This window comes from Nerophis ophidion, linkage group LG12, assembly GCF_033978795.1.
Source record: "Nerophis ophidion isolate RoL-2023_Sa linkage group LG12, RoL_Noph_v1.0, whole genome shotgun sequence".
NCBI lineage: Eukaryota > Metazoa > Chordata > Actinopteri > Syngnathiformes > Syngnathidae > Nerophis > Nerophis ophidion.
Window position 1 is genome coordinate 49,284,490 of NC_084622.1, and position 25,003 is coordinate 49,309,492.

General features: G+C 43.5%; 1 protein-coding gene across 1 annotated transcript in view; it reads left to right on the forward strand.

Moving 5' to 3' along the window:
* The window catches only part of LOC133563514 (paired box protein Pax-6-like), a 70,545-nt gene that overhangs the window by 34,152 nt on the left and 11,390 nt on the right, over positions 1-25,003 (forward strand). Inside the window, exons 6-8 of the mRNA XM_061917675.1 lie at positions 14,018-14,170; positions 16,628-16,710; positions 24,370-24,520. Coding sequence (XP_061773659.1) covers positions 14,018-14,170; positions 16,628-16,710; positions 24,370-24,520 — 387 coding nt within the window. The remainder of the gene's footprint in view (positions 1-14,017; positions 14,171-16,627; positions 16,711-24,369; positions 24,521-25,003) is intronic.

Below are 25,003 nucleotides of genomic sequence, written 5' to 3' on the forward strand. Positions count from 1 at the left end.
AAGAAGATACAAAAAAACAGGACAACACAACCTGAAACCAGACAAAACACAGACAAGACTTCATCCAAGTGTGACACAAAACCAGCCAATGAGGTGTCCAGTTTGAAGTCACGTGACACAGGTCTTGCAAAACAGCATTAACAGTAACCTAGGCATAATACAACATAATTAACAATTCAAAGCGGCCCGCTGGATATTTTCAAACTATAAAAATGATTGTAATGGAGTCTCTGGGTTACCCCGGGCGGGGGCGTCCCGCCTTTCTGCCCGTGTGCGGGATTGTCTCTCGCTGGATTGGGGTCCGGCCGTCCGCTACTTCTCTCATGCCCTGTCCTCTGCCGTGCGCATCTTGTCTGCGGCCTGCTGCTGGCTCTTCCGGGCGGCGCGGTGGGCCGGGCTCTGGTGTTCCCGTCGCTGGCCGGCCTGGCTGCGTGGGGCCGGTGGTCCCTGGTTCCCTGGGCGCCACACCTGCTGTTTGTGTTGGGCTCTCTGGGCGGCTGGGGCCGTACTCTGGCTCCCACGCACACTGGGAGTCAAATATATTGTACATACAAACACACATATACTCACACACACACACACACACACACACACACACCGTTATTCATACACACAAACATACATACATAGGTACCTACGCTCCCACATACATACACAAATACAGTACATACCTACGTACTCCAAGTTTGTCCATCTACACCAGGGGTGCCCACACTTTTTCTGCAGGCAAGCTACTTTTCAATTGACCAACTCGAGGGGATCTACCTCATTTATATATCATTTATATTTATTTATTTATGAAAGAGACATTTTTGTAAACAAGTTAAATGTGTTTAATGATAATACAAGCATGTGTAACACATATAGATGTCTTTCTTTCACAAAGACAAGAATATAAGTTGGTGTATTACCTGATTCTAATGACTTGCATTGATTGGAATCAGACAGTAATGATGATAACGCCCACATTTTCAAATGGAGGAGAAAAAAAGTTGTCCTTTCTGTACAATACCACATGAAAGTGGTTGGTTTTTGGCATCTAATTCATCCAGCTTCCATACACTTTACAAGAAAAACATTGGCGGCAAATTCCGTAGCTTACTTGATTGACATTCACGGCACCCGAGGGTCTTGTGAGATGACGCTGGCTGCTGCCAGTTCATTATTATGAAAAAATGACAGAGAGGAAGGCGAGAAACACTTTTTATTTCAACAGACTTTCGCGCCGTCCCTTCCGTCAAAACTCTAAAGGCCGACTGCACATTTCCTATCTTCACAATAAAAGCCCTGCTTCATGCTGCCTGCGCTAACAAAATAAGAGTCTCGGAAAGCTGGCGTGCACAAGTGATGTGCACGCCAGCTTTCTGAGGGATCGCTTGTGCACGCCAGTTTTCCGAGACTCTGTATTTAGTTAGCGCAGGCAGCATGAAGCAGGGCTTTTATTGTGAAGATAGGAAATGTGCAGTCGGTCTTTAGAGTTTTGACGGAAGGTACGGCGCGAGAGTCTGTTGAAATAAAAAGTGTTTCTCGCCTTCCTCTCGGTCATATTTTAATAATAATGATCTTGCAGCAGCCAGCGTCATCTCACAAGACCCTCCGGTACCGTGAATGTCATTTAAGTGACGTCTTGGTGAAGATTGATGATCACTAATTTTTAGGTCTATTTTTTTTAAAAGCCTGGCTGGAGATCGACTGACACACCCCCCGCGGTCGACTGGTAGCTCGCGATCGACGTAATGGGCACCCCTGATCTACACGCACATTCACGGTACAAACATGCACATACTGTACATATACATTCACTGTACAAACATACATATACACATTCTGTACATATAGAGGTACATATACATACATACACTCATGCACATAATCACGTTTCATCAAACATATATTAACGTTGTTGCCCTTGGGGAAACTGGGTAACACATGGCACACTGACAAATCTTAATCCATTGTTACTATAACAATCTACAAGATTAATATAGATTGCCTCTCTCTCTTCCCCTCCATCTATCGGTATTCCTTTTGTTTTTTTCTTTTTTCATCTCCCTAGTTATCATTTGGCTTCACGGTGGAAAAGGGGTTAGTGCATCTGCCTCACAATACGAAGGTTCAGAGTAGTCCTGGGTTCAATCCTGGGATCTTTCTGTGTGGAGTTTGCATGTTCTCCCCGTGAATGCGTGGGTTCCCTCCGGGTACTCCGGCTTCCTCCCACTTCCAAAGACATGCACCTGGGGATAGGTTGATTGGCAACACTAAATTGGCCCTAGTGTGTGAATGTGAGTGTGGATGTTGTCTGTCTGTCTGTGTCGGCCCTGTGATGAGTTGGCGACTTGTCCAGGGTGTACGCCGCCTTCCGCCCGATTGTAGCTGAGATAGGCACTAGCACCCCCCGTGACTCCAAAGGGAAAAAGCGATAGAAAATGGATGGATGGAATGATAGTTATCATTATGTATTTGTATTGTTGCATTTGAACAACTGTATTGTTGATAATAGAAGTGTGAAGACTCTTCTTCGGCATTGTAATGCCGGTGTGGTTTTCCCGTGGATGCGTCGAAGCAGAACACAGCATAGGTAAGATAAAGGGTATTTAATAACAAAAGTCTATGAACAAAAATACTGGTGTACAGAGAAAAAGTAAACAAAAGACGCTAGCGTGAAAGCTAGGATAAAACAAGGAAAACTAGTACTTGGTACGAGGACACAAAAGAGTAAACAAAACATTTAGCATGAAAGCTAGACAATAAAGTGGCTTGGCGTGAGAGCTAGCGAGAAAATACATACGAATGATGAGAGTCGTCACTGATGCGCGTGGGCAAATTAGGATCCGAGAATGAGTAAACAGAAAAGGTGAGCTTAAATAGGAGGGTGAAAATTAGTAGCAGGTGTGCGGGGCGAGACTAACAGGTGGACTGATGTGTAACCATAGTGATGGACAAAAACAGGAAATAAACGGGTCAGACTGAGAATGAAAAAACAAACACGTGAAGATCTGAGCCACAGATCGCAACAGTATTCCCCCCCAACAAAAGACAGATACCAGATGTCTTAAAAAACAAACAAAAACTTGAACCCCCTCCCCAAAACCAGAAAGTTCACAAACGAAGGGAGGGCGGAGGGAGGCCACGGTGGAGGGTCGCCAGATCGCATGTCCCCGAATCCACCGAGGACACATCATGTGGCGGCGGCGGGTGGAACGCTGCTGCCGAAAAAGTTTTGGCGGGCGACCTCGAAAAGGCCACATTAGTGGCCGCCTCGCAGGATGAGGTGCCCGGCGAGGCGGACGACCCGGGCACGGCCACATCCGTGGCAGACATGGAGGAGGGAGTATCTGGCGAGGAGGATGACCTCGCAGAGGCCACGCCCGTGGTCGACGTGGTGGACGACGCCTCAGCACCGAAATCCCAGCAGGCTTGGAAGCAGCAGACGAGGGTGCGGGGACTGCAGCCAAAGCAGGCCCGAGTGCAGCTGGCGAGGATGATGCGGGTGCTGCAGCCGAAGAAGGCGTCGGAGGCGGCCTGGGAGCCGCAGGAGTCGTCGGAGGCGGCCTGGGAGCCGCAGGAGTCGTCGGAGGCGGCCTGGGAGCCGCAGGAGCCGTCGGAGTCGTCGGAGGCGGCCTGGGAGCCGCCGGAGGCGGCCTGGGAGCCGCCGGAGTCGTCGGAGGCGGCCTGGGAGCCGCCGGAGTCGTCGGAGGCGGCCTGGGAGCCGCCGGAGTCGTCGGAGGCGGCCTGGGAGCCGCCGGAGTCGTCAGACGTGAATGCAGGCGTAGTCGTCGGCGCTGGTGTGGGCTCCAGCCCCGTCGTCGGCGCTGGTGTGGGCTCCAGCCCCGTCGTCGGCCCTGGTGTGGGCTCCAGCCCCGTCGTCGGCGCTGGTGTGGGCTCCAGCCCCGTCGTCGGCGCTGGTGTGGGCTCCAGCCCCGTCGTCGGCGGTGCTTGGCGGCGCGGAGCTGGCACCGGTGCTTGGCGGCACGGAGCTGGCACCGGTGCTTGGCGGCACGGAGCTGGTACCGGAGTGGGCTCCAGCCTTGGAGTTTGTGCTGGCGTGAGAACAAGGCTAGAAACATTTTCTGGTGTGAAAACCAGGCGAGAGTCTAATTCTGGCGTGAAAACCAGGCGAGAGTCTAATTCTGGCGTGAAAACCAGGTCAGAGTCTAATTCTGGCGTGAAAACCAGGTCAGAGTCTAATTCTGGCGTGAAAACCAGGTCAGAGTCTAATTCTGGCGTGAAAACCAGGTCAGAGTCTAATTCTGGCGTGAAAACCAGGCCAGAGTCTAATTCTGGCGTGAAAACCAGGCCAGAGTCTAATTCTGGCGTGAAAACCAGGCCAGAGTCTAATTCTGGCGTGAAAACCAGGCCAGAGTCATGTGCTGGTGTGAGAACCAGACTGGGAGCAGGTGTCGGCTTCAGCCGAGGAGCAGGTGTCGGCTTCAGCCGAGGAGCAGGTGTCGGCTTCAGCCGAGGAGCAGGTGTCGGCTTCAGCCGAGGAGCAGGTGTCGGCTTCAGCCGAGGAGCAGGTGTCGGCCTCAGCCGAGGAGCAGGTGTCGGCTTCAGCCGAGGAGCAGGAGTCGGCTTCAGCCGAGGAGCAGGCACAGGGGTCTGCCGAGGAGAACTAGGGGACTGGCTGTGAGCAGGACTAGGACTATGATGAGTGATAAGACAAACACTAGGACTCGGGCAAGGACTTGAGAGAGGACCAGGACTTACAATCACACTAGTGCTTTGAGAAGGGCTTGGGCAATGACCAGGACTTACAGTCATACCAGGGCTTGGGCAAAAACTAGGACAAACGGTCAAACTAGGGCTTGGGCAAGGACTGGGACTAACAATCAAACTGGTGCTCGGGCAAGGACTAGGACAAAGACTAGGACTTACAGTAACACTGGGGCTCGGACAAGAACTTGGGTAAGGACTAGGGTTCGGACTAAGACCACGAGGGGAATCAGTACTAATATTACAAAGGCAAGAAACAAGACTCGGGACCGGACTCGAAACAGGACTCGGACTACGGATCAGTCTACGAGTGGAACTAGGACTACGACGACTACGAGAAAGACTAGGACTACAACTAGAATCAGAACGGAAACTCGGACCAGGACTTGGACTACGACTCAGTCTACAAGTCGGTCTACGAGTAGGACTAGAGCATGGGCTACGAAGAAGGCTGGGACTCGAACTCTGAGAGAGACTGTGACTAAAACTAGAACTAGGGCACAGACGGAACACAGGTGGAGGAGGTCTAAGAGGGCGTGACTTGACCGGGGAGAACACAGGTGGAGGAGGTCTACTAGGAGGAGCTAAGCGTTTAGCGGGCCGAAAAACAGGTAAAGGTGGCCTACATGGAGGTTTTTGTTTAGCAGTTTTAAGAACAGGTAGCGTCTGCCCTACCTCCGCAACACAGCTATAGGCCATAGCCCCCCCCTCCAGACGGGAATCCCAGACCCGTTCCCTGTGGTCAGGGACTGACCATAAGGGAGGGTGGTGGGAGGTTTGTAGGCGGGCAGACCCCTCCCCTCTATATTGTCCAGAGTGTCCCTTTGAAAAGGGAGAAAAAACCTTGGACTTGGGCAGAGAATGAGGTTTAAACGGTGGGTTAGAAGAAAAACTAGGTGACTGAGGTTGACTAGAATAATAAGAAAAAATATCCTGATACTTTTGTATATTATTATTAATGTTATTGTCATTTGAAAATGGCTGAGAAAACGAATCTTCCCCCAAAAATTCCTTGTTGATGACGTCATCATCGGAGGACGGGCTTGCGTTACCGGGGGGCGTCGACGAAATGACGTCATCTGCGCGGGACACAAGTTGGGAATTTGCCCAGTCGGTAAAACTGTTAGCAAAGTGTGTTATTGGGTCCCCAAACAATGGTGTAGGGGTCTTGTGTGCTGACTGTAGGTTGCTGTGTTCGTGAGGAGGGAGACATGGAGTGGGCAAGTCTCTGTCGCCCGACGAAGCCATACTTCGCGGCTTCCGCCTACGCGGACGAGCGCGAGCGCTGCGGGAGGGAAACTCACCGCTCCCGGAAGCATCGATCGGAACCAGTTTTCCCTCCAGGTCCCACATCATGCTTTCGTCTGGATTGCATCGGAGAGTTTCAGCCTCCATCGCTCGGAATACCCTCCATGTGCCTTCGTCGAAGGTCTCCTCGTGGTTGCCAGACGCGGAAAAACTTTTTAATGCTCGGATCCTACTGTGAAGACTCTTCTTCGGCATTGTAATGCCGGTGTGGTTTTCCCGTGGATGCGTCGAAGCAGAACACAGCATAGGTAAGATAAAGGGTATTTAATAACAAAAGTCTATGAACAAAAATACTGGTGTACAGAGAAAAAGTAAACAAAAGACGCTAGCGTGAAAGCTAGGATAAAACAAGGAAAACTAGTACTTGGTACGAGGACACAAAAGAGTAAATAAAACATTTAGCATGAAAGCTAGACAATAAAGTGGCTTGGCGTGAGAGCTAGCGAGAAAATACATACGAATGATGAGAGTCGTCACTGATGCGCGTGGGCAAATTAGGATCCGAGAATGAGTAAACAGAAAAGGTGAGCTTAAATAGGAGGGTGAAAATTAGTAGCAGGTGTGCGGGGCGAGACTAACAGGTGGACTGATGTGTAACCATAGTGATGGACAAAAACAGGAAATAAACGGGTCAGACTGAGAATGAAAAAACAAACACGTGAAGATCTGAGCCACAGATCGCAACAAGAAGTAAACTATTGGTATTGTTCATGATCAATGGCGCTTTTTCTATTGGTATTTGTATTGCTCCAGTTGTAGTGTAAAAATGCTCATTGGCATTTCTATATTATTATTTATTTCGCTAACTGCTTCTTTGCTATCACTTTTACGATCATATTTGTACACATCCTATGTGCTGGTGTTGTTCTATTGTTGTTTTTTTTGTTATTGTTGTGTTTGCTGTTGTTGTTTTTGTCTCTCTATCTAATCCCCCTCTTATCCCCACAATTTCCCCCTCTGTCTTCCTTTTTTTCTCTTTCTATCCCCTCCTACTCCAGCCCGGTTTCACCAAATGATAATATAAATACATTTAATAAAGTCAAATTCAAATAAGGTAACAAGAGAAGTATATTTATATAGCGCTTTTTCTCAAGTGACTCAAAGCGCTTTACATAGTGAAACCCAATATCTAAGTTACATTCAAACCAGTGTGGGTGGCACTGGAAGCAGGTGGGTAAAGTGTCTTGCCCAAGGACACAACGGCAGTGACTAGGTTGGCAGAAGCGGGAATCAAACCTGCAACCCTCAAGTTGCTGGCACAGCCACTCTACCAACCGAGCTAAACCGCCCCATACTGTAGACCAGGGGTGCCCATTACGTCGATCGCGAGCTACCAGTCGACCGTGGGGAGTGTGTCAGTCGATCTCCAGCCAGGCTTTTAAAAAAAATAGACCTAAAAATTAGTGATCATCAATCTTCACCAAGACGTCACTTAAATGACATTCACAGTACCGGAGGGTCTTGTGAGATGACGCTGGCTGCTGCAAGATCATTATTATTAAAAATGACCGAGAGGAAGGCGAGAAACACTTTTTATTTCAACAGACTCTCGCGCCGTACCTTCCGTCAAAACTCTAAAGACCGACTGCACATTTCCCATCTTCACAATAAAAGCCCTGCTTCATGCTGCCTGCGATAACTAAATACAGAGTCTCGGAAAACTGGCCTGCACAAGCGATCCCTCAGAAAGCTGGTGTGCACATCACTTGTGCACGCCAGCTTTCCGAGACTCTCATGGCTCATGTGTTACCTAGGAGGTGTTTCCGTCTGTGGCGCCATGTTGAAATGATTTCACTGCGCTTGTTGAGGGATGATAGATCTGGATGATATATAATAAACAGTTTCTCTTTTAAGCATAGGTTGCATCTTTTATTACCACTGTTGTAAGGTGTGCTGGATGCAAGAATTTGCCATGTTATTGAATATTCAACATTATTGTCTTTGAGGTTCCAAATGTGCTTGCTGAGTTCTGTAGAATTCCGCAAAGCCTGGTTTCTAAAGGAGGCGTTGTGATTATTCCATCTTGTTTTGAACGCTCCTTCGGTTAATCCTACGTACGTGTCGGATGTGTTAATGTCCTTGCGTGTTACCTTTGCTTGGTAAACGACTGATGTCTGTAAGCACCCTCCGTTGAGAGGGCAATCAGGTTTCTTGCGACAGTTACATTCCTTATTGGTTTCAGAGTCGTTTAGTCTGGAGGTGGGCAGTCCTTTTGCAATTGCTTTGTTGTGGTTTGAAATTATTTGTTGCATGTTATTCATACAGCTGTAGCTCAATTTAATGTAGTTCTTGTTGAATATTTTTCTTAGGGTGTTGCCTTCGGGGAAGTGTTTGTCGATCAGAGTGAGGAACTTGTGGCCGATGTTGGTTGAGACGTTTTTGCTGAATGGCGGATTGTACCAGATAATGTTGTTTCGTTTTCTGCTCTTTTTTGGTTGGTTTCCTGGAGTGGGTTCATAGGTGAGGGTGAAGTTGTATCCGCTTTCATCAAGTGCTTTCTGGTACGGGGGGGTTGCTTGTTCGAATTCAGCTTTGCTAGATGACAGCATCGATAGCCTTTTATTAATTCCGGTAGGTAGTCTTTTCGTGGTGGTGGGTGGGTGGTTGCTGTCATGGTGCATGTATTGGAGTGTTGTGTTGGGTTTCGTGAATGGTTGGTAGCTGTTGTTTCTCAGGTTGAAAGTGACGTCGAGGAAGTTGACGGTTTGCTTGTTGGCTTCAATCGTGATCCGTAGGCCGTTTTCTTTGAAGTTTTGGCACACTGCTAGTCCGTCATCACGGTAAATACCAAGGTTCAGGTTGAGGCTAGCAAGCTGCGAGAGGAGGAAACTCCCAACGAGTTTGCACGTTTCTGCTCCGTCAAAACTCCCCATAGTAACATCAAATGTTGAATTGTTCTTTTTTTGCCATGGTGTACTGTTGTGGATGAGTATGGAGTTCTTTGCGTGGATGATGATGTTTCTTTCGTTGCCTGTGATTGAGTCGTAGTCCGAGGCGAAGTTTAGTGCTTTGGTCAGTAGGTCTTGCGTGATAGAAGGGTAAAATTCTTCGATGTCGAAGTTGTGTTGTTGTTTGTCTTGGATGTTGTTAAACCATTTGATTACTGCTGCTGTATTTCTCCATTGGTTGAGTGGTGTTTTGTCCTTGATTTTTTTGTTGATTCTGTCGTGGATTATTTTGCTGATTTTTCCTATTTCAGATTTAGTTGGGTTTATTAGTCGGCATGTTGGGTTATTTGCGAAGTTGGGTTTGTGGTCCTTCAATGTGATGAAGGCTTCTTTGTTGGCTGTGGCATCCACCCTGTCCTCAATGTCCAGTTCGGTTGCGATCCGCTTGTTTTCTAGGTGGATGTTCTGTAAAGTGTTGGGTTGCGCTTTTTTGTATGATTTGGTGATGCTTTTGTCTAGTAACGTTTTATGTTCTCGTATGTCCATTCTGTAGAAGTTTGTGGTTTTATCGGCGGCTTTGATGAGGTTGCTTACTTTCTTGATGCGCTCCGTGTCATTTTTCAGCTTGGTGAGGAATGGGTTGCGGGCCGGCTTAAATTTGACTGATTGTATCATTTTGAGCATGTCGTTCTCAAAGTCTTTTAATTCCTTGACTGTGGGTGGGTTCTTGGTAGATTTGAATCCGTAAGTTTCCTTTTGCGTTCATTTTGTTTGAAGGTGGAGGAAAAAGTGTGCTTTCCACCACATCCTTCTTAGGAAGTGTTCCGTCTTTTCTATGAGTCGTTGTCCTCCACCATATATATATATATATATATATATATATATATATATATCCATCCATCCATCCATCCATTTCTACGGCTTATTTCCTTTGGGGTCGCTGGGACGCTGGTGCCTATCTCAGCTACAATCGGGCGGAAGGCGGGGTACACCCTGGACAAGTCGCCACATCATCACAGGGCCAACACAGATAGACGGACAACATTCACACTCACATTCACACACTAGGGCCAATTTCGTGTTGCCAATCAACCTACACTCAGGTGCATGTCTTTGGAAGTAGGAGGAAGCCGGAGTACCCGGAGTTAACCCACGAATTCACGGGGAGGACATGCAAACTCCACACAGTAAGATCCCTGGATTGAACCCAGGACTACTTCGTATTGTGAGGCAGAGGCACTAACCCCTCTTCCACCGTGAAGCCCATATATATATATATATATATATATATATATATATATATATATATATATATATATATATATATATATATATATATATACACATATACACACACACACACACACACACACATATATATATATATATATATATATATATATATATATATATATATATATATATATATATATATATATATATATATAAAAGGCTTCACTGTGGCAGAGAGGTTAGTGCGTCTGCCTCACAAAACAAATGTCCTGCAGTCCTGGGTTCAATCCCAGGCTCGGGATCTTTCTGTGTGGAGTTTGCATTTTCTCCCTGTGAATGCGTGTGTACTCCGGCTTCCTCCCACTTCCAAAGACATGCACCTGGGGATAGGTTGATTGGCAACACTAAATTGGCCCTAGTGTGTGAATGCTGTCTGTCTATCTTTGTTGGCCCTGCGATGAGGTGGAGACTTGTCCAGGCTGTACACCACCTTCCGCCCGATTGTAGCTGAGATTGGCGCCAGCGCCCCCCCGCGACTCCACAAAACGAAGTAATAAATTAAAATAAGTTTTAATTCTTTCTCTTTTGGTTTATGCTTTCTATGTGATTTTGGTGTGGTTCCTGTATATTTTGATATTTTTCATGGTCAAAATCGCGGAAATTCCATGTTTTCTGATCAAAACAATGCAGCAGATGAGAAGTGAGGCAGACACAGGCGGTGCCTCCACGGCTACACACAGTGTGTATTGCGCATGCTTGTTGCCACGTGGAAAAGGCAGGTCTTGAGGCACCAAGTACCTCTTACCTCAAGGTGGTGGGCGATATATTATCAATTTGTAGTTTAATGCCTCAGCAGTTCTCTGACTCGCCACACAGGGAGAAGTGGGGGTGCTCAAGCTAGCAAACACAGGTCTCTCCAGCAGAAGCCAGCATTTTTTTTATTTTCTTTTTTTTTTTTTACTGTTTTTATAATTATATTACTAATTCTGAATAAAAAAACTTTTAAATATTGACAGCTTATAAAATATATACATTACACATGATTATCTAAGCCAGGAGAATTTGAACTCAGTCATTTGGGGGCCAAAAGCAAACTTAGTCATTGTGGTCAGCCACAGAACAAAAACAACCTGGTCATTTACCTTTTGTTGTGAAGAACTACCATGCGAGCTGTGTACACATATATCCGTGCAAAGGATATCACTAAGCAGTGTTTACTGTAATTGATATGGGCTAAGATTGTCTTCAAATAGTCAAAGATTCAACAATTAAAATCAGAGCAGTCTGATTAGACCAGGGGTACCCATCACATCGATCGCGAGCTACCAGTCGACCGCGGGGGGTGTGTCAGTCGATCTCCAGCCAGGCTTGAAAAAAAAATAGACCTAAAAATTAGTGATCATCAATCTTCACCAAGACGTCACTTAAATGACATTCACGGTACCGGAGGGTCTTGTGAGATGATGCTGGCTGCTGCAAGATCATTATTATGAAAATATGACCGAGAGGAAGGCGAGAAACACTTTTTATTTCAACAGACTCTCGCGCCGTACCTTCCGTCAAAACTCTAAAGGCCGACTGCACATTTCCTATCTTCACAATAAAAGCCCTGCTTCATGCTGCCTGCGCTAACTAAATACAGAGTCTCGGAAAACTGGCGTGCACAAGCGATCCCTCAAAAAGCTGGCGTGCACATCACTTAAAATACTGAATGTACAACAACACAAAAATAATAACAGGTCCATCTTATTGTGGATGAATGTTTTGTTATATGTAAAAAACATTCTTATGTTATGCAAACACATAAGTGTTTGCATAACATAAGAACTTATGAGACATGTGACATATGGTCCAATGGTCCTACAGGCCTACATTTAATTTTGATCATCTTCAAAGCCAAATACACACAAACACACACACACACACACACACACACACACACACACACTCACACACACTTACTTGTTTGCATAACATAAGGACTTATGAGACATGTGACATATGGTCCAATGGTCCTACAGGCCTACATTTAATTTTGATCATCCTCAAAGCCAAATACACACAAAAACACACACACACTTACACACACACACACACACGCACACACACGCACGCGCGCACAAGCACACGCACACACACACATTTTTTTGTATTTGTTACCCTCTTGGACCTTCAAAAAAGGCCTACCTCTTTAGGACCACCCTTTCAAGATGTATAAAAATGTGTATTTACAACATTAATAATATATACATACAATGCAAATTTAAAAAAAGGTAAGTTTTAGTTATTTTTTTAATTTAGTTTTTTGTTTGTAATTGTTTTCAATCTTCATTATTCACTTCAAGTTATTAAAGTATATCTCTATATACATATTATTTTATTTTTTAAATACATTTTGGCCAAAGGGGGCGCTTTGCAATTTCTTACACACACTTATTACATATTTTGCCAGAGGGGAAGCACTTAAAATTTTTACACACACTTGTTATTTCATATGTTGACCAGAGAGCGAGCCCTTTTAAAACCGACACACAGTCAATTTGAAAAATCTCTCCTTTTAGAGACCACCCTAATTTTGATAGCTTTCACCACCAGGTGTGCAAATGAGACATTCTCTAGTACAGAGGTTCTCAACCTTTTTTTCAGTGATATACCCCCTGTGAATTTTTTTTTTAATTCAGGTACCCCCTAATCAGAGCAAAGCATTTTTGGTTGAAAAAAAGAGATAGAGAAGTAAAGTACAGCACTATGTCATCAGTTTCTGATTCATTAAATTGTATAACAGTGCAAAATATTGCTCATTTATAGTGGTCTTTCTTGATCTATTTGGAAAAAAGATAAACATAACTAAAAACTTGTTGAAAAAAAAACAAAATGAAGATTTCTACACATAGAAGTAATCATCAACTTAAAGTGTCCTCTTATGGGATTGTAATAGAGATCCATCTGGATTCATGAACTTATTTCCAAACATTTCTTCACAAAAAAAGAAATCTTTAACATCAATATTTATGGAACATGTCCACCAAAAATCTAGCTGTCAACACTGACTATTGCATTTTTGCATTTCTTTTCGCAGTTTATGAACTTATATTCATATTTGGTTGAAATATTATTCAATAAATATATTCATGAAGGATTTTTGAATTGTTGCAATTTTTAGAATATTTAAAAAAAATCTCACCCCTTGGCATACCTTCAAGTACCCCCATTTGAGAACCACTGTTCTAGTAGATGCAAAGGTTTTCCGTAATTGAGACCATGATTTTGGTCCTTACTTGTTCACCGGTTCTCATATGGAAGGTACTTTACCTTGTTGATGTCTCAAGAAGAGTAGAAATACAAGAACACACACACACACACACACACACACACACGCACACACACTTACGTGTTTGCATAACATAAGGACTTATGAAAGACATGTGGCATATGGTCCAATGGTCCTACAGGCCTACATTTAATTATGATCATCTTCAAAGCCAAATACACACACACACACACACACACACACACAAAATTGTGTGTGAAAATTATAAGGTAACATCGCAGAAATGATTTGGATCAAAGTCCCAAAGTCTAATAAGTTGTACCTTATCCCATTTCTAACATTTCCTGAAAATCCTCCTATAACCTTTTGAGATATTTTGCTAACTAACTGACCGACTGACACAGAAATCAACAGCAACAATTACATATCCTCCTAGCCCAGGTAATAAAGAATTGAATTGAATAGAATTTAATTATTTTAGTATGAAGCACAGTACTAATAGAAGGTGAAAACTATGCATTAATGTCACTAGATAGTAAAAGATTATAAACAACATACACAATGTTATATAAACATGTGCTTGTTTCCTCCATCCTTGAGGTAGAATGTGCGCAGACAGGAAGGGTGGAAAACACGATATCGGACAGCTCCAACAACGACGACCCAGAGGAGACTCAAATGAGGCTTCAACTGAAGAGGAAACTGCAGAGAAACAGAACATCGTTCACACAGGACCAGATAGAAGCACTTGAGAAAGGTTTGCATCTACGTATGAAGTAACATTTCTGACAATATGGCTGTATAAATGCATTGATATACTATTTATTACACATTAATACATTATCGTTGCGTTTTGAACACGGCCCATTTTGAACCACCGAGACCGCCACGAAAAATGTACATATTTAAATGTTTTGTGTGGTACCCACGGTTATCAGGGTTCATGGCTGATGGGTGATTGATAACCAGGTTTTGTGTTCGTTGCGGATGCGTGTTTTTCGCACAGCACTGCGACTTGCAGAACCGTCATGAACCGCAATGTAAACTGGCAATATGTGAAAGACCCTTTAGAACAGGGGTGCCCATTACGTCGATCGCGATCGACTGGTCGATCTTGGAGGGTGTTCCAGTCGATCTCAAGCCAGGCATTAAAAAATATACATAAAAATGAGCAATCATCAATCATGCCAAGACTTCACTTTCGTCAGTTGTTTGACATTCTCGGCACCCGAGGATCTTGTGAGATGACGCTGGCTGCTGCGAGCTCATATTTAAGAAAAAAATCACTAACAGGGCGAACGCAGAGAAACACATTTTATCTCTAGAGACTCCGTACCTACTGTCAAAACTCTAAAGACCGACTGCACAGTTCCTGTCTTCACCATAAAAGACCTGTTTCATCCTGCCTGTGCTAACAAAATAAGAGTCTCAGAAAGCTAGCGTGCACAAGCTAGCAAGCTACGGAGTTTGATGCCAATGTATTTCTCCCCCGCCCTCAGCGACCGCTTTCTCACTTGCTTGCCCACCCGCACACTCACTGACGTCACTCACCTGCTGCCAGACATTAAAGGGCCACACACATATGGTACTCTCATAACAAAGTGTTTAAAAACGAGTATGCAAGTTGGACAAATGAGATGCCAAATCCAACCACTTTCATGTGGTATTGGACAGAAAGGAGGACTTTTTTTTTCCTCCATTTGAAAATGCGGACGTTATCAGCACCACTGTCTAATTCCAATCAATGCAAGTCATCAGAATCAGGTAATACACCAACTTATATTCTTGTCTTCATGAAAGGAATCTATGTGTGTTACACATGCTTGTATTATCATTAAACACCATTAACTTGTTAACAAAAATGTCTCTTTCATAAATAAATAAATATAAATTATAAATAGGAATGAGGTAGATGTCCTCGACTTGGTCAATTGAAAAGTAGCTCGCCTGCAGAAAAAGTGTGAGCGCCCCTGCTTTAGAATATCTGTTGTTGCAATTTTGTGTAGAGTTTACACCTTCCTCATGTGCGTGGGTTTTCTCCAGGCTAATTGGAGATTTTAAATTTTCCATTGATGTGAATAACTGTACGTATCTAAGTCCCTCTTTGATTTTGCAATGTCAAAATCACACTATTTAAAGCAAATTCAACCAATTTTAATCAATTACCATGAAGTACTGATGCGCAAATTATACGATTTTAAAACGTAATCTGATCATTTATGACGATATCAGTAAAAGACAATTGTCGAATCGTTGTTATTCTCTATTATGTCTTGCACCTCTATACAGAAGCACAACCATCTCTACAGCAAACCACCAATCAGGCCTGTATGGTAGAGTGGCTACCATTCTTTCGTAAAAGTTTGCCAAAATCCACCCGAAAGACTCTCGGACCATGAGAAACAACATTTTTGCTCTGATGAGACAAAGATTGAACTCTTTGTCATGAATTCCAGCCATCATGTTTGGAGAAAACCAGGCACCAGTCATCACCAAGACAATACCATCCCTACAGTGAATCATCGTGGTGGCATCATCATACTCTGGGGATGTTTTTCAGTGGCAGGAACTGTGGGACTAGTCAGGATAGAGGGAAAGATGTGTGCAGAGACATCCTGGATGAAAACCTGCTCCAAAGCGCTCTTGAACTCAGACTGGGGCAACGGTTCATCTTTCAGCAAGACAATGACCTTAAGCACACAGCCAAGATATTAAAGGAATGGCTACAGGACAACTCTGTAAATGTCCTTGGGTGGCCCAGCCAGAGTCCAAACTTGATCTTGATTAAATATCACTGGAGGGATCTGAAAATAGCTGTGTACCATCCCGCCTGATGGAGCTTCAGGGGTGCTGCAAAAAGGAACAGGCAAAACTGCTCAAATATATACGTGCCAAGCTTGTGGCATCAAAAAGACTTGAGGCTGTAAATGCTGCCAAAGGAACATCAACAGATAATTGAGCAAAGGCCGTGCTGGCTTATGTACATGTGATTTTCTTAGGGTTTTTTCCCCAATATATTTTAAAAAGCTCTAAAAAAACAATTTTCACATAATCATAATCATTATGTTAAAATTTTGAGGACAAAAAAAGACAAATTCCATTTTACAATAAGGCTTTAATATAACATGTGGGAAAAAGTAAAGTGCTGCAAATACTTCCCAGATGCATTCCCTTTAAATCACTTATCAACTGAATAACACATTTTTCTTTTCAGAATTTGAGAGGACACATTATCCTGACGTGTTTGCACGAGAGCGTCTTGCCAACAAAATAGACCTGCCAGAGGCACGAATACAGGTATGCCTTTTTGCTTTCATGCTTGTAGTTTATGCATATTTGTGCGCTAGTGTTATTCTTAAACTCGTTTTGCTTTGAAAAGTTTGATACAGACGGGTTTGTGATGACCACTGTCTACTAACATTTTGAGTGTACTAAAACGTGTGCAAACGTGATAGTTCCCAAAGCTGATCTGCTAAGCTCATGCTTAGAATTGTGTCTCCGAATGGGGGACCTATCATGCAAAACCTGTTTTTGTGTAATTGGGATCTGCACAAGTCCCCAAAATTTGAACTCAAACTATGGCAGAAATATTTACAAAACAATCCTGCCTTCCTCTATACTTCCTCCAATGAGCCGTTTTGAATTTCCAAAGTGTTACATCAGCGTATATCTCCATATAAAGCTCCAATGATTGTCACACACACACACACACACACACACACACACACACACACACAAGGTGTGGCAAAATATTTATTCTTCATTTGACCCATCACCCTTAATCACCCCCTGGGAGGGGGGCAGTGAGCAGCAGCGGTGGCCGCGCCCGGGAATCATTTTTTGGGGATTTGTCAATAGGCTTACTTGTCTCTATTCTCTTGTTGCGGGACAGACTGACTCATACATGCATCTGCATCCTTAGTTTTAGCCTTTTCTAATACAATGTAGTAGGGTAGTACTGTATACTGTTACTGATAGTAATTAATTAAGAACGGTACCATATTGCCTATGACAATGACAGGTACTTGTTTTTTTTTGTTTTTTTTTATGGTGCGCGTGCTATTGCTGGTCATACAAGCAGAGGGGTATTTTAGGCAATGCACATGTGCAGAGTACTTACAAACAGACAGTGTAGAGACAGAAAAGGGAGAATGGGCGTATTTTGGCTTAAAAAGTAACGTTAAAGGTGAAGCTATGAACACTGAAGTGCTGCTATGCAATGAGTGCTTTAAAACATGGCTAGCTAGCTAGCAGCTAACGCCCATCCGCAGTCTGCAACGTTTTAGCCACTTCTAAATCATTAATTCTCGCCTCCATGGCAACAAATAAACTACGTTTCTTAAATGTATCCTTCTTGCAGAACGAGGAATGGCTAAACATGCCTCACTACACAGCATAGGAGGATACAATAGCTAACCGCTAACAGCAAGATAGCTCTCCTGAATGTAAACAAATGCCATTGGTGGCTCTACACTAGGGGTGCCCACACTTTTTCTGCAGGCGAGCTACTTTTCAATTGACCAACTCGAGGGGATCTACCTCATTTATATATATCATTTATATTTATTTATTTATGAAAGAGACATTTTTGTAAACAAGTTAAATGTGTTTAATGATAATACAAGCATGTGTAACACATATAGATGTCTTTCTTTCACAAAGACAAGAATATAAGTTGTTGTATTACCTGATTCTGATGACTTGCATTGATTGGAATCAGACAGTAATGATGATAACACCCACATTTTCAAATGGAGGAGAAAAAAAGTTGTCCTTTCTGTACAATACCACATGAAAGTGGTTGGTTTTTGGCATCTAATTCATCCAGCTTCCATACACTTTACAAGAAAAACATTGGCGGCAAATTCCGTAGCTTGCTTGATTGACATTCACGGCACCCGAGAGTCTTGTGAGATGACGCTGGCTGCTGCCAGTTCATTATTATGAAAAAATGACGGAGAGGAAGGTGAGAAACACTTTTTATTTCAACAGACTCTCGCGCCGTCCCTTCCGTCAAAACTCTAAAGGCTGACTGCACATTTCATATCTTCACAATAAAAGCTGGCGTGCACAAGTGATGTGCACGCCAGCTTCCCGAGACTCTTATTTTGTTAGCGCAGGCAGCATGAAGCAGGGCTTTTATTGTGAAGATATGAAATGTGCAGTCAGCCTTTAGAGTTTTGACGGAAGGGACGGCGCGAGAGTCTGTTGAAATAAAAAGTGTTTCTCGCCTTCCTCTCGGTCATATTTTCATAATAATGATTTTGCAGCAGCCAGCGTCATCTCACAAGACCCTCCAGTACCGTGAATGTCATTTAAGTGACTTCTTGGTGAAGATTGATGATCACTAATTTTTAGGTCTATTTTTTTTAAAAGCCTGGCTGGAGATTGACTGACACCCCCCCCCCGGTCGACTGGTAGCTCGCGATCGACGTAATGGGCACCCCTGCTCTACACAGACATCAACTGTAACAATACCAAATACAGGAGCCCATCCATCCATCCATCCATTTTCTACCGCTTATTCCCTTTTGGGGTTGCGGGGGGCGCTGGTGCCTATCTCAGCTACAATCGGGCGGAAGGCGGGGTACACCCTGGACAAGTCGCCACCTCATCGCAGGGCCAACACAGATAGAAAGACAACATTCACACTCACATTCACACACTAAGGACCATTTAGTGTTGCCAATCAACCTATCCCCAGGTGCATGTCTTTGGAGGTGGGAGGAAGCCGCAGTACCCGGGGAGAACATGCAAACTCCACACAGAAAGATCCCGAGCCTGGATTTGAACCCAGGACTGCAGGAACTTCGTATTGTGAGGCAGACGCACTAACCCCTCTGCCACCGTGAAGCCTTACAGGAGCCCTATCTGGTCAATATTACAAAAATTACATCAGTATTTTTATCATCACAAAATCTTTTGTCATATTTTTATTGTTTATAAAGCCAGGAAATACATATGTCCCTTGACACAAAATAACTTTTAAAGTATGACCCTGTAACTACTCGGTATAAGATTGATACCAAAATGTATAGTGCCACCCAAAACCTATGTAAAGTATCCAAACAACAGAAGTATAAGTGATTATTACATTTTAACAGAACTGTAGACTGAACATGTTAAAACAGAAAATATAAAATACTAACAGTAAATGAACAAGTAGATGAACAATGTTCAATGGCTTGTTCCTCATAACTTTGACAAAATAATAGAATGGGAAATGACACTATGTTTCTGCATATGGCAGCAGCCAAATTAAAAGCCTTTGTTTGCTTACTTACTACTAAAAGAGTAGTTCTTTAGTATGTTTAATATTTTATCTAAGGCCAAAATTGTTCTTCGATTGCAATAAGAAACATCTATAATTTAACGTAAGATTTTTTTTTGTGGTGCCCTTCATTTTGAAAAGTCTCGAAATACATTCTGGTACCAGTATTAAAATATTGGTATCAACACAACTGTGCAATGTTAACTGTATGTACATACATTTGTACAGAACATAATGTCATGGCTGTCTTGAGTTTCCAATACTTTCTACAACTCCAGGGACGGCCTGACGCAGTAGGAAAGATGTGGCCATGCGCAACCCGAGGGTCCATCCATCCATCCATCATCTTCCGCTTATCCGAGGTCGGGTCACGGGGGCAACAGCCTAAGCAGGGAAACCCAGACTTCCCTCTCCCCAGCCACTTCGTCTAGCTCTTCCCGGGGGATCCTGGGGCGTTCCCAGGCCAGCCGGGAGACATAGTCTTCCCAACCTGTCCGGGGTCTTCCCCGTGGCCTCCTACTGGTTGGACGTGCCCTAAACACCTCCCTAGGGAGGCGTTCGGGTGGCATCCTGACCAGATGCCCGAACCACCTCATCTGGCTCCTCTCCATGTGGAGGAGCAGCGGCTTTACTTTGAGTTCCTCCTGGATGACAGAGCTTCTCACCCTATCTCTAAGGGAGAGCCCCGCCACACGGCGGAGGAAACTCATTTGGGCCGCTTGTACCCGTGATCTTATCCTTTCGGTCATGACCCAAAGCTCATGACCATAGGTGAGGATGGGAACGTAGATCGACCGGTAAATTGAGAGCTTTGCCTTCCGGCTCAGCTCCTTCTTCACCACAACGGATCGGTACAACGTCCGCATTACTGAAGACACCGCACCGATCCGCCTGTCGATCTCACGATCCACTCTTCCCTCACTCGTGAACAAGACTCCTAGGTACTTAAACTCCTCCACTTGGGGCAGGGTCTCCTCCCCAACCCGGAGATGGCATTCCACCCTTTTCCGGGCGAGAACTATGGACTCGGACTTGGAGGTGCTGATTCTCATTCCGGTCGCTTCATACTCGGCTGCGAACCGATCCAGCGAGAGCTGAAGATCCCGGTCAGATGAAGCCATCAGGACCATATCTTCTGCAAAAAGCAGAGACCTAATCCTGCGGTTACCAAACCGGAACCCCTCAACGCCTTGACTGCGCCCAGAAATTCTGTCCATAAAAGTTATGAACAGAATCGGTGACAAACCCGAGGGTCCCTGGTTTAATCCCCAGCTAGTACAAACCTCGTCACGTCTGTTGTGTCCTGAGCAAGACACTTCATCCTTGCTCCTGATGGGTGCTGGTTAGCGCCTTGCATGGAAGCTCCCTCCATCAGTGTGTGAATGTGTGTGTGAATGGGTAAATGTGGAAGTACTGTCAAAGCGCTTTAAGTACCTTGAAGGTAGAAAAGCGCTATGCAAGTACAACCCATTATTTATTTGTGATAGAGTGATAGGAACACATGCTTGTTGGTCACAAAAAACATTCATGAAGTTTGGTTCTTTTATGAATTTTTTCATCAGTCTACTAAAAATGTGACCAAATCTGCGGGTCAAAAGTATACATACAGCAATGTTACTATTTGGTTACATGTCTCTTGGCAATTTTCACTGCAATAAGGCGCTTTTGGTAGCCATCCACAAGCTTCTGGCAAGCTTTTTGTTGAATATTCGACCACTCTTGACAAAATTGGTGCAGTTCAGCTAAATGTGTTGGTTTTCTGACATGGACTTGTTTCTTTAGCATTGTCCACACATTTAAGTCAGGACTTTGGGAAGGCCATTCTAAAACCTTAGTTCTAGCCTTATTTAACGTGTTAAATGTTCTTTGTGACCAAAAAGTATGTGCTCCAATCATTCCATCACAAAAATATAAGAGTTGTAAATATTATTGGAAACTCAAGACAGCCATGACTTTATGTTCTGTACAAGTGTATGTAAACGTTGGATCATGACCGTATATGTTAATTTGATATATATTGTTTTAATTTACAAGCGAAACTCTAAAAATTTGAATATCGTGCAAAAGTTCATTCATGTCAGCAATTCAACTTAAAATGTGAATATAATATGTGATATAAACTCATGAGATACAACGTGAGACACAGTCGTGGTCAACAGTTACACTTGTGAAAGACAATGTCAAGGCTGTGGTGAGTTTCCATTCATTTTTACAACTCTTATTTTTTTTGTGGTAGCGTGATTAGAGCACATACTTGTTCGTCACAAAAAACATACATGACATTTAGTTCTTTTATGAATTTATTATGGGTACACTGAAAACAAGACCAAATAAGCTTGGTCGAAAGTATACATACAGCAATGTGGAAGTCTTGGATCCGCTTGAACTGAACTCTCGCGGCTGTGTTGGAGCCACTATGGATTGAACTTTCACAGTATCATGTTAGAACCACTCGACATCCATTGCTTTCGGTCCCCTAGAGGGGGGGGGGGGGGGTTGCCCACATCTGAGGTCCTCTCCAAGGTTTCTCATAGTCAGCATTGTCACTGGCGTCCCACTGGATGTGAATTCTCCCTGCCCACTGTGTGTGAGTTTTCTTTGCCCTTTTGTGGGTTCTTCTGAGGATGTTGTAGTCGTAATGATTTGTGCAGTCCTTTGAGACATTTGTGATTTGGGGCTATATAAATAAACATTGATTGATTGAGCAATGTTAATATTTTGTTACATGTCCCTTGGCAAGTTTCACTGCAACAAGGAACTTTTGGTAGCCATTCACAAGCTTCTGGCTTATTTTACCACTTTTGACGTGTGTTTGTGGTCATTGTCCTGTTGGAACACCCAATTGCGCCCAAGACCCAACAGGCCCAGAGCATAATTCTACCACCACCATGCTTGTTGGTAGGGTGGTGTTCCTGGATGTTGTGGCCAAAGAACTACATTTTTATTTCATCCGGCCACATAACTGTCCTCCAGAAGGTCTTATCTTTACCCATGGGATGTCACATGAAACACAAATTGAGATGTTTGGCCACAATACCCAGCAATATGTCAGGAGGAGAAAAGGTGAGCCTTTTAATCCCAGGAATACCAATCCTACCGTCAAGCATAGTGGTGGTAGTATTCTGCCCTGGGCCTGTTTTGCTGGCAATGGAACTGGTGCTTTACAGAGAGTAAATTGGACAATGAAAAAAGGAGGTTTACTTCCAAATTCTTCATGACAACCTAAAACCATCAGCCCGTAGTTTGGGTCTTGGACTTGTAGATGGCTACCAAAAGTGCCTTATTGCAGAGAAACTTGCAAAGGGACATGTAACCAAATATTAACATTGCTTAATGTATGCATTTGACTCAGCAGATTTGGTCATATTTTCAGAAGACCCATCATAAATTCATAAAAGAACCAAACTTCATGATTTTTTTTTTTTTTTTGTGACAAACAAGTATGTGTTCCAATCATTATATCACAACCTGCAAAAGCTGGTTGAGAAATGTTTTTAAACTGTCGGACAATTTGCTCACGCATTATTTCACAGAATGGTAACTCTCATCCCATCCTTGTTTGTGAATGACTGAACATTTCATGGAAGCTGCTTTAATACCCAATCATGGCACCCGCCTGTTCCCAATTAGCCTGTTCACCTGTGGGATGTTCCAAATAAGTGTTTGATGAGCATTCCTCCACTTTTTCAGTCATTTTCGCCACTTGTGCCAGCTTTTGAAAACTTTTTAAACATGTTGCAGGCATCAAATTCCAAATGAGCTAATATTTGCAAAAAATAACACATTTTACCAGTTCAAACATAATGTATCTTGTTTTTGCAGTCTCTTCAATTGAATACAAGCTGAAAAGGATTTGCAAATCATTGTATTCTGTTTTTATTTACCATTTACACAACGTGCCAACGTCACTGGCTTCGGGCTTTGTAATTAAATCATAAGGTATCCAATTGTTTCCACAAGGTGTGTGCCGATTGATCACCGATCAGTATTTTGGTAGCGGCACCTGATTCTCACCAAGACACAGGATATAGTTTGCAGAAAGCCGCAAAGGGCTTTATTGCACAGGTCCTTTTAGGAAAGGGCAGGGTGTGGAAGTATCAAACTTAAAGTCTCAATTAACCAACATAAATCTCTCTCATCTGGGGTCCTTCACACTGCACACTTCCTTAAACGTCCTAGGTATTTGCCTATCAAACAAGAGAAACATAATATCAAAAAGTATTTCACCAGAAACGTCATTAATGGGGAAATAGTGGATGTCTCAGCTTACCGCCTGATGCACCTGCCTTGACACAGAGGAGAGCCAGACCTGAATGAGGCAGAGTTAAGAAAAGTTTGTAGCTTTCCCCACCTGGCCGTACAGTTGGTGCCACTTCAGGCTGATTGAGTAGGTTCAACGGTATGTAGCGCCCCTCGATGATGCGGCCTAGGCTGGGGCGTTGGCCTCCATGCCCTGGCTCCTCCCCTGTGAGGTGCCTACCTGACCGGTGGTGCTTGAGTTAGACTATATATATGAATATAAATAAGTTTGTTTAATATTTTCTGAAAAGTAGTCATTTGTTTTAAAGTATCTCTGCACATGCTGGGCTTGAACCGGCAACCACATTTTCACATATTTTTTGAGCTAAAATAACACTTCTCTTAACATTGGACTAAGGGTTTTCTCTATTTTTTAACATTCATAGGTTTGGTTTTCCAACAGAAGAGCAAAGTGGAGAAGAGAAGAGAAGTTGAGGAATCAACGGCGTCAAGTGTCCAACTCTTCCAACCATATTCCCATCAGCAGTAGTTTTAATGCCAGTGTTTACCAACCTCTACCACAAACTACAACACCAGGTACTGCTAATGGAAAATACTATGCACTGCAAAATAACTCATAAATATTATAATAACACTGAGGGACCACAGGATAAGAGTGCATTTGGTTCTGTAATGTATCTAATACCTTGAAAAACTTATATTGTGTAAAAGGGTCGCCCACTGAAATGAATTCAAATTAATATAATCGGTGCTTGGCCCCACTAAAACAATGAAAAAAAAAACAATACAATAGTTTTAAAAAGTAATGTCATACAGCATTTTGTAGCCTGTATGTTACTCCAATAAAGCACTGTACAAGTACTAAGTAAAACAGTGAATAATATGTCTGAGCTAGAACAGAAGAAATTACATTCGGCTGGAGAGTAATGAAGACTGAACACAGGATTTAAGTTTAAATGGTACCAAATTATATTAAAGAATAATAGGAAAAATAAACAACAAAAACAGACATGTACATTTAAATAGCCATTCACATTTTCAACAAAGACACAGAACATT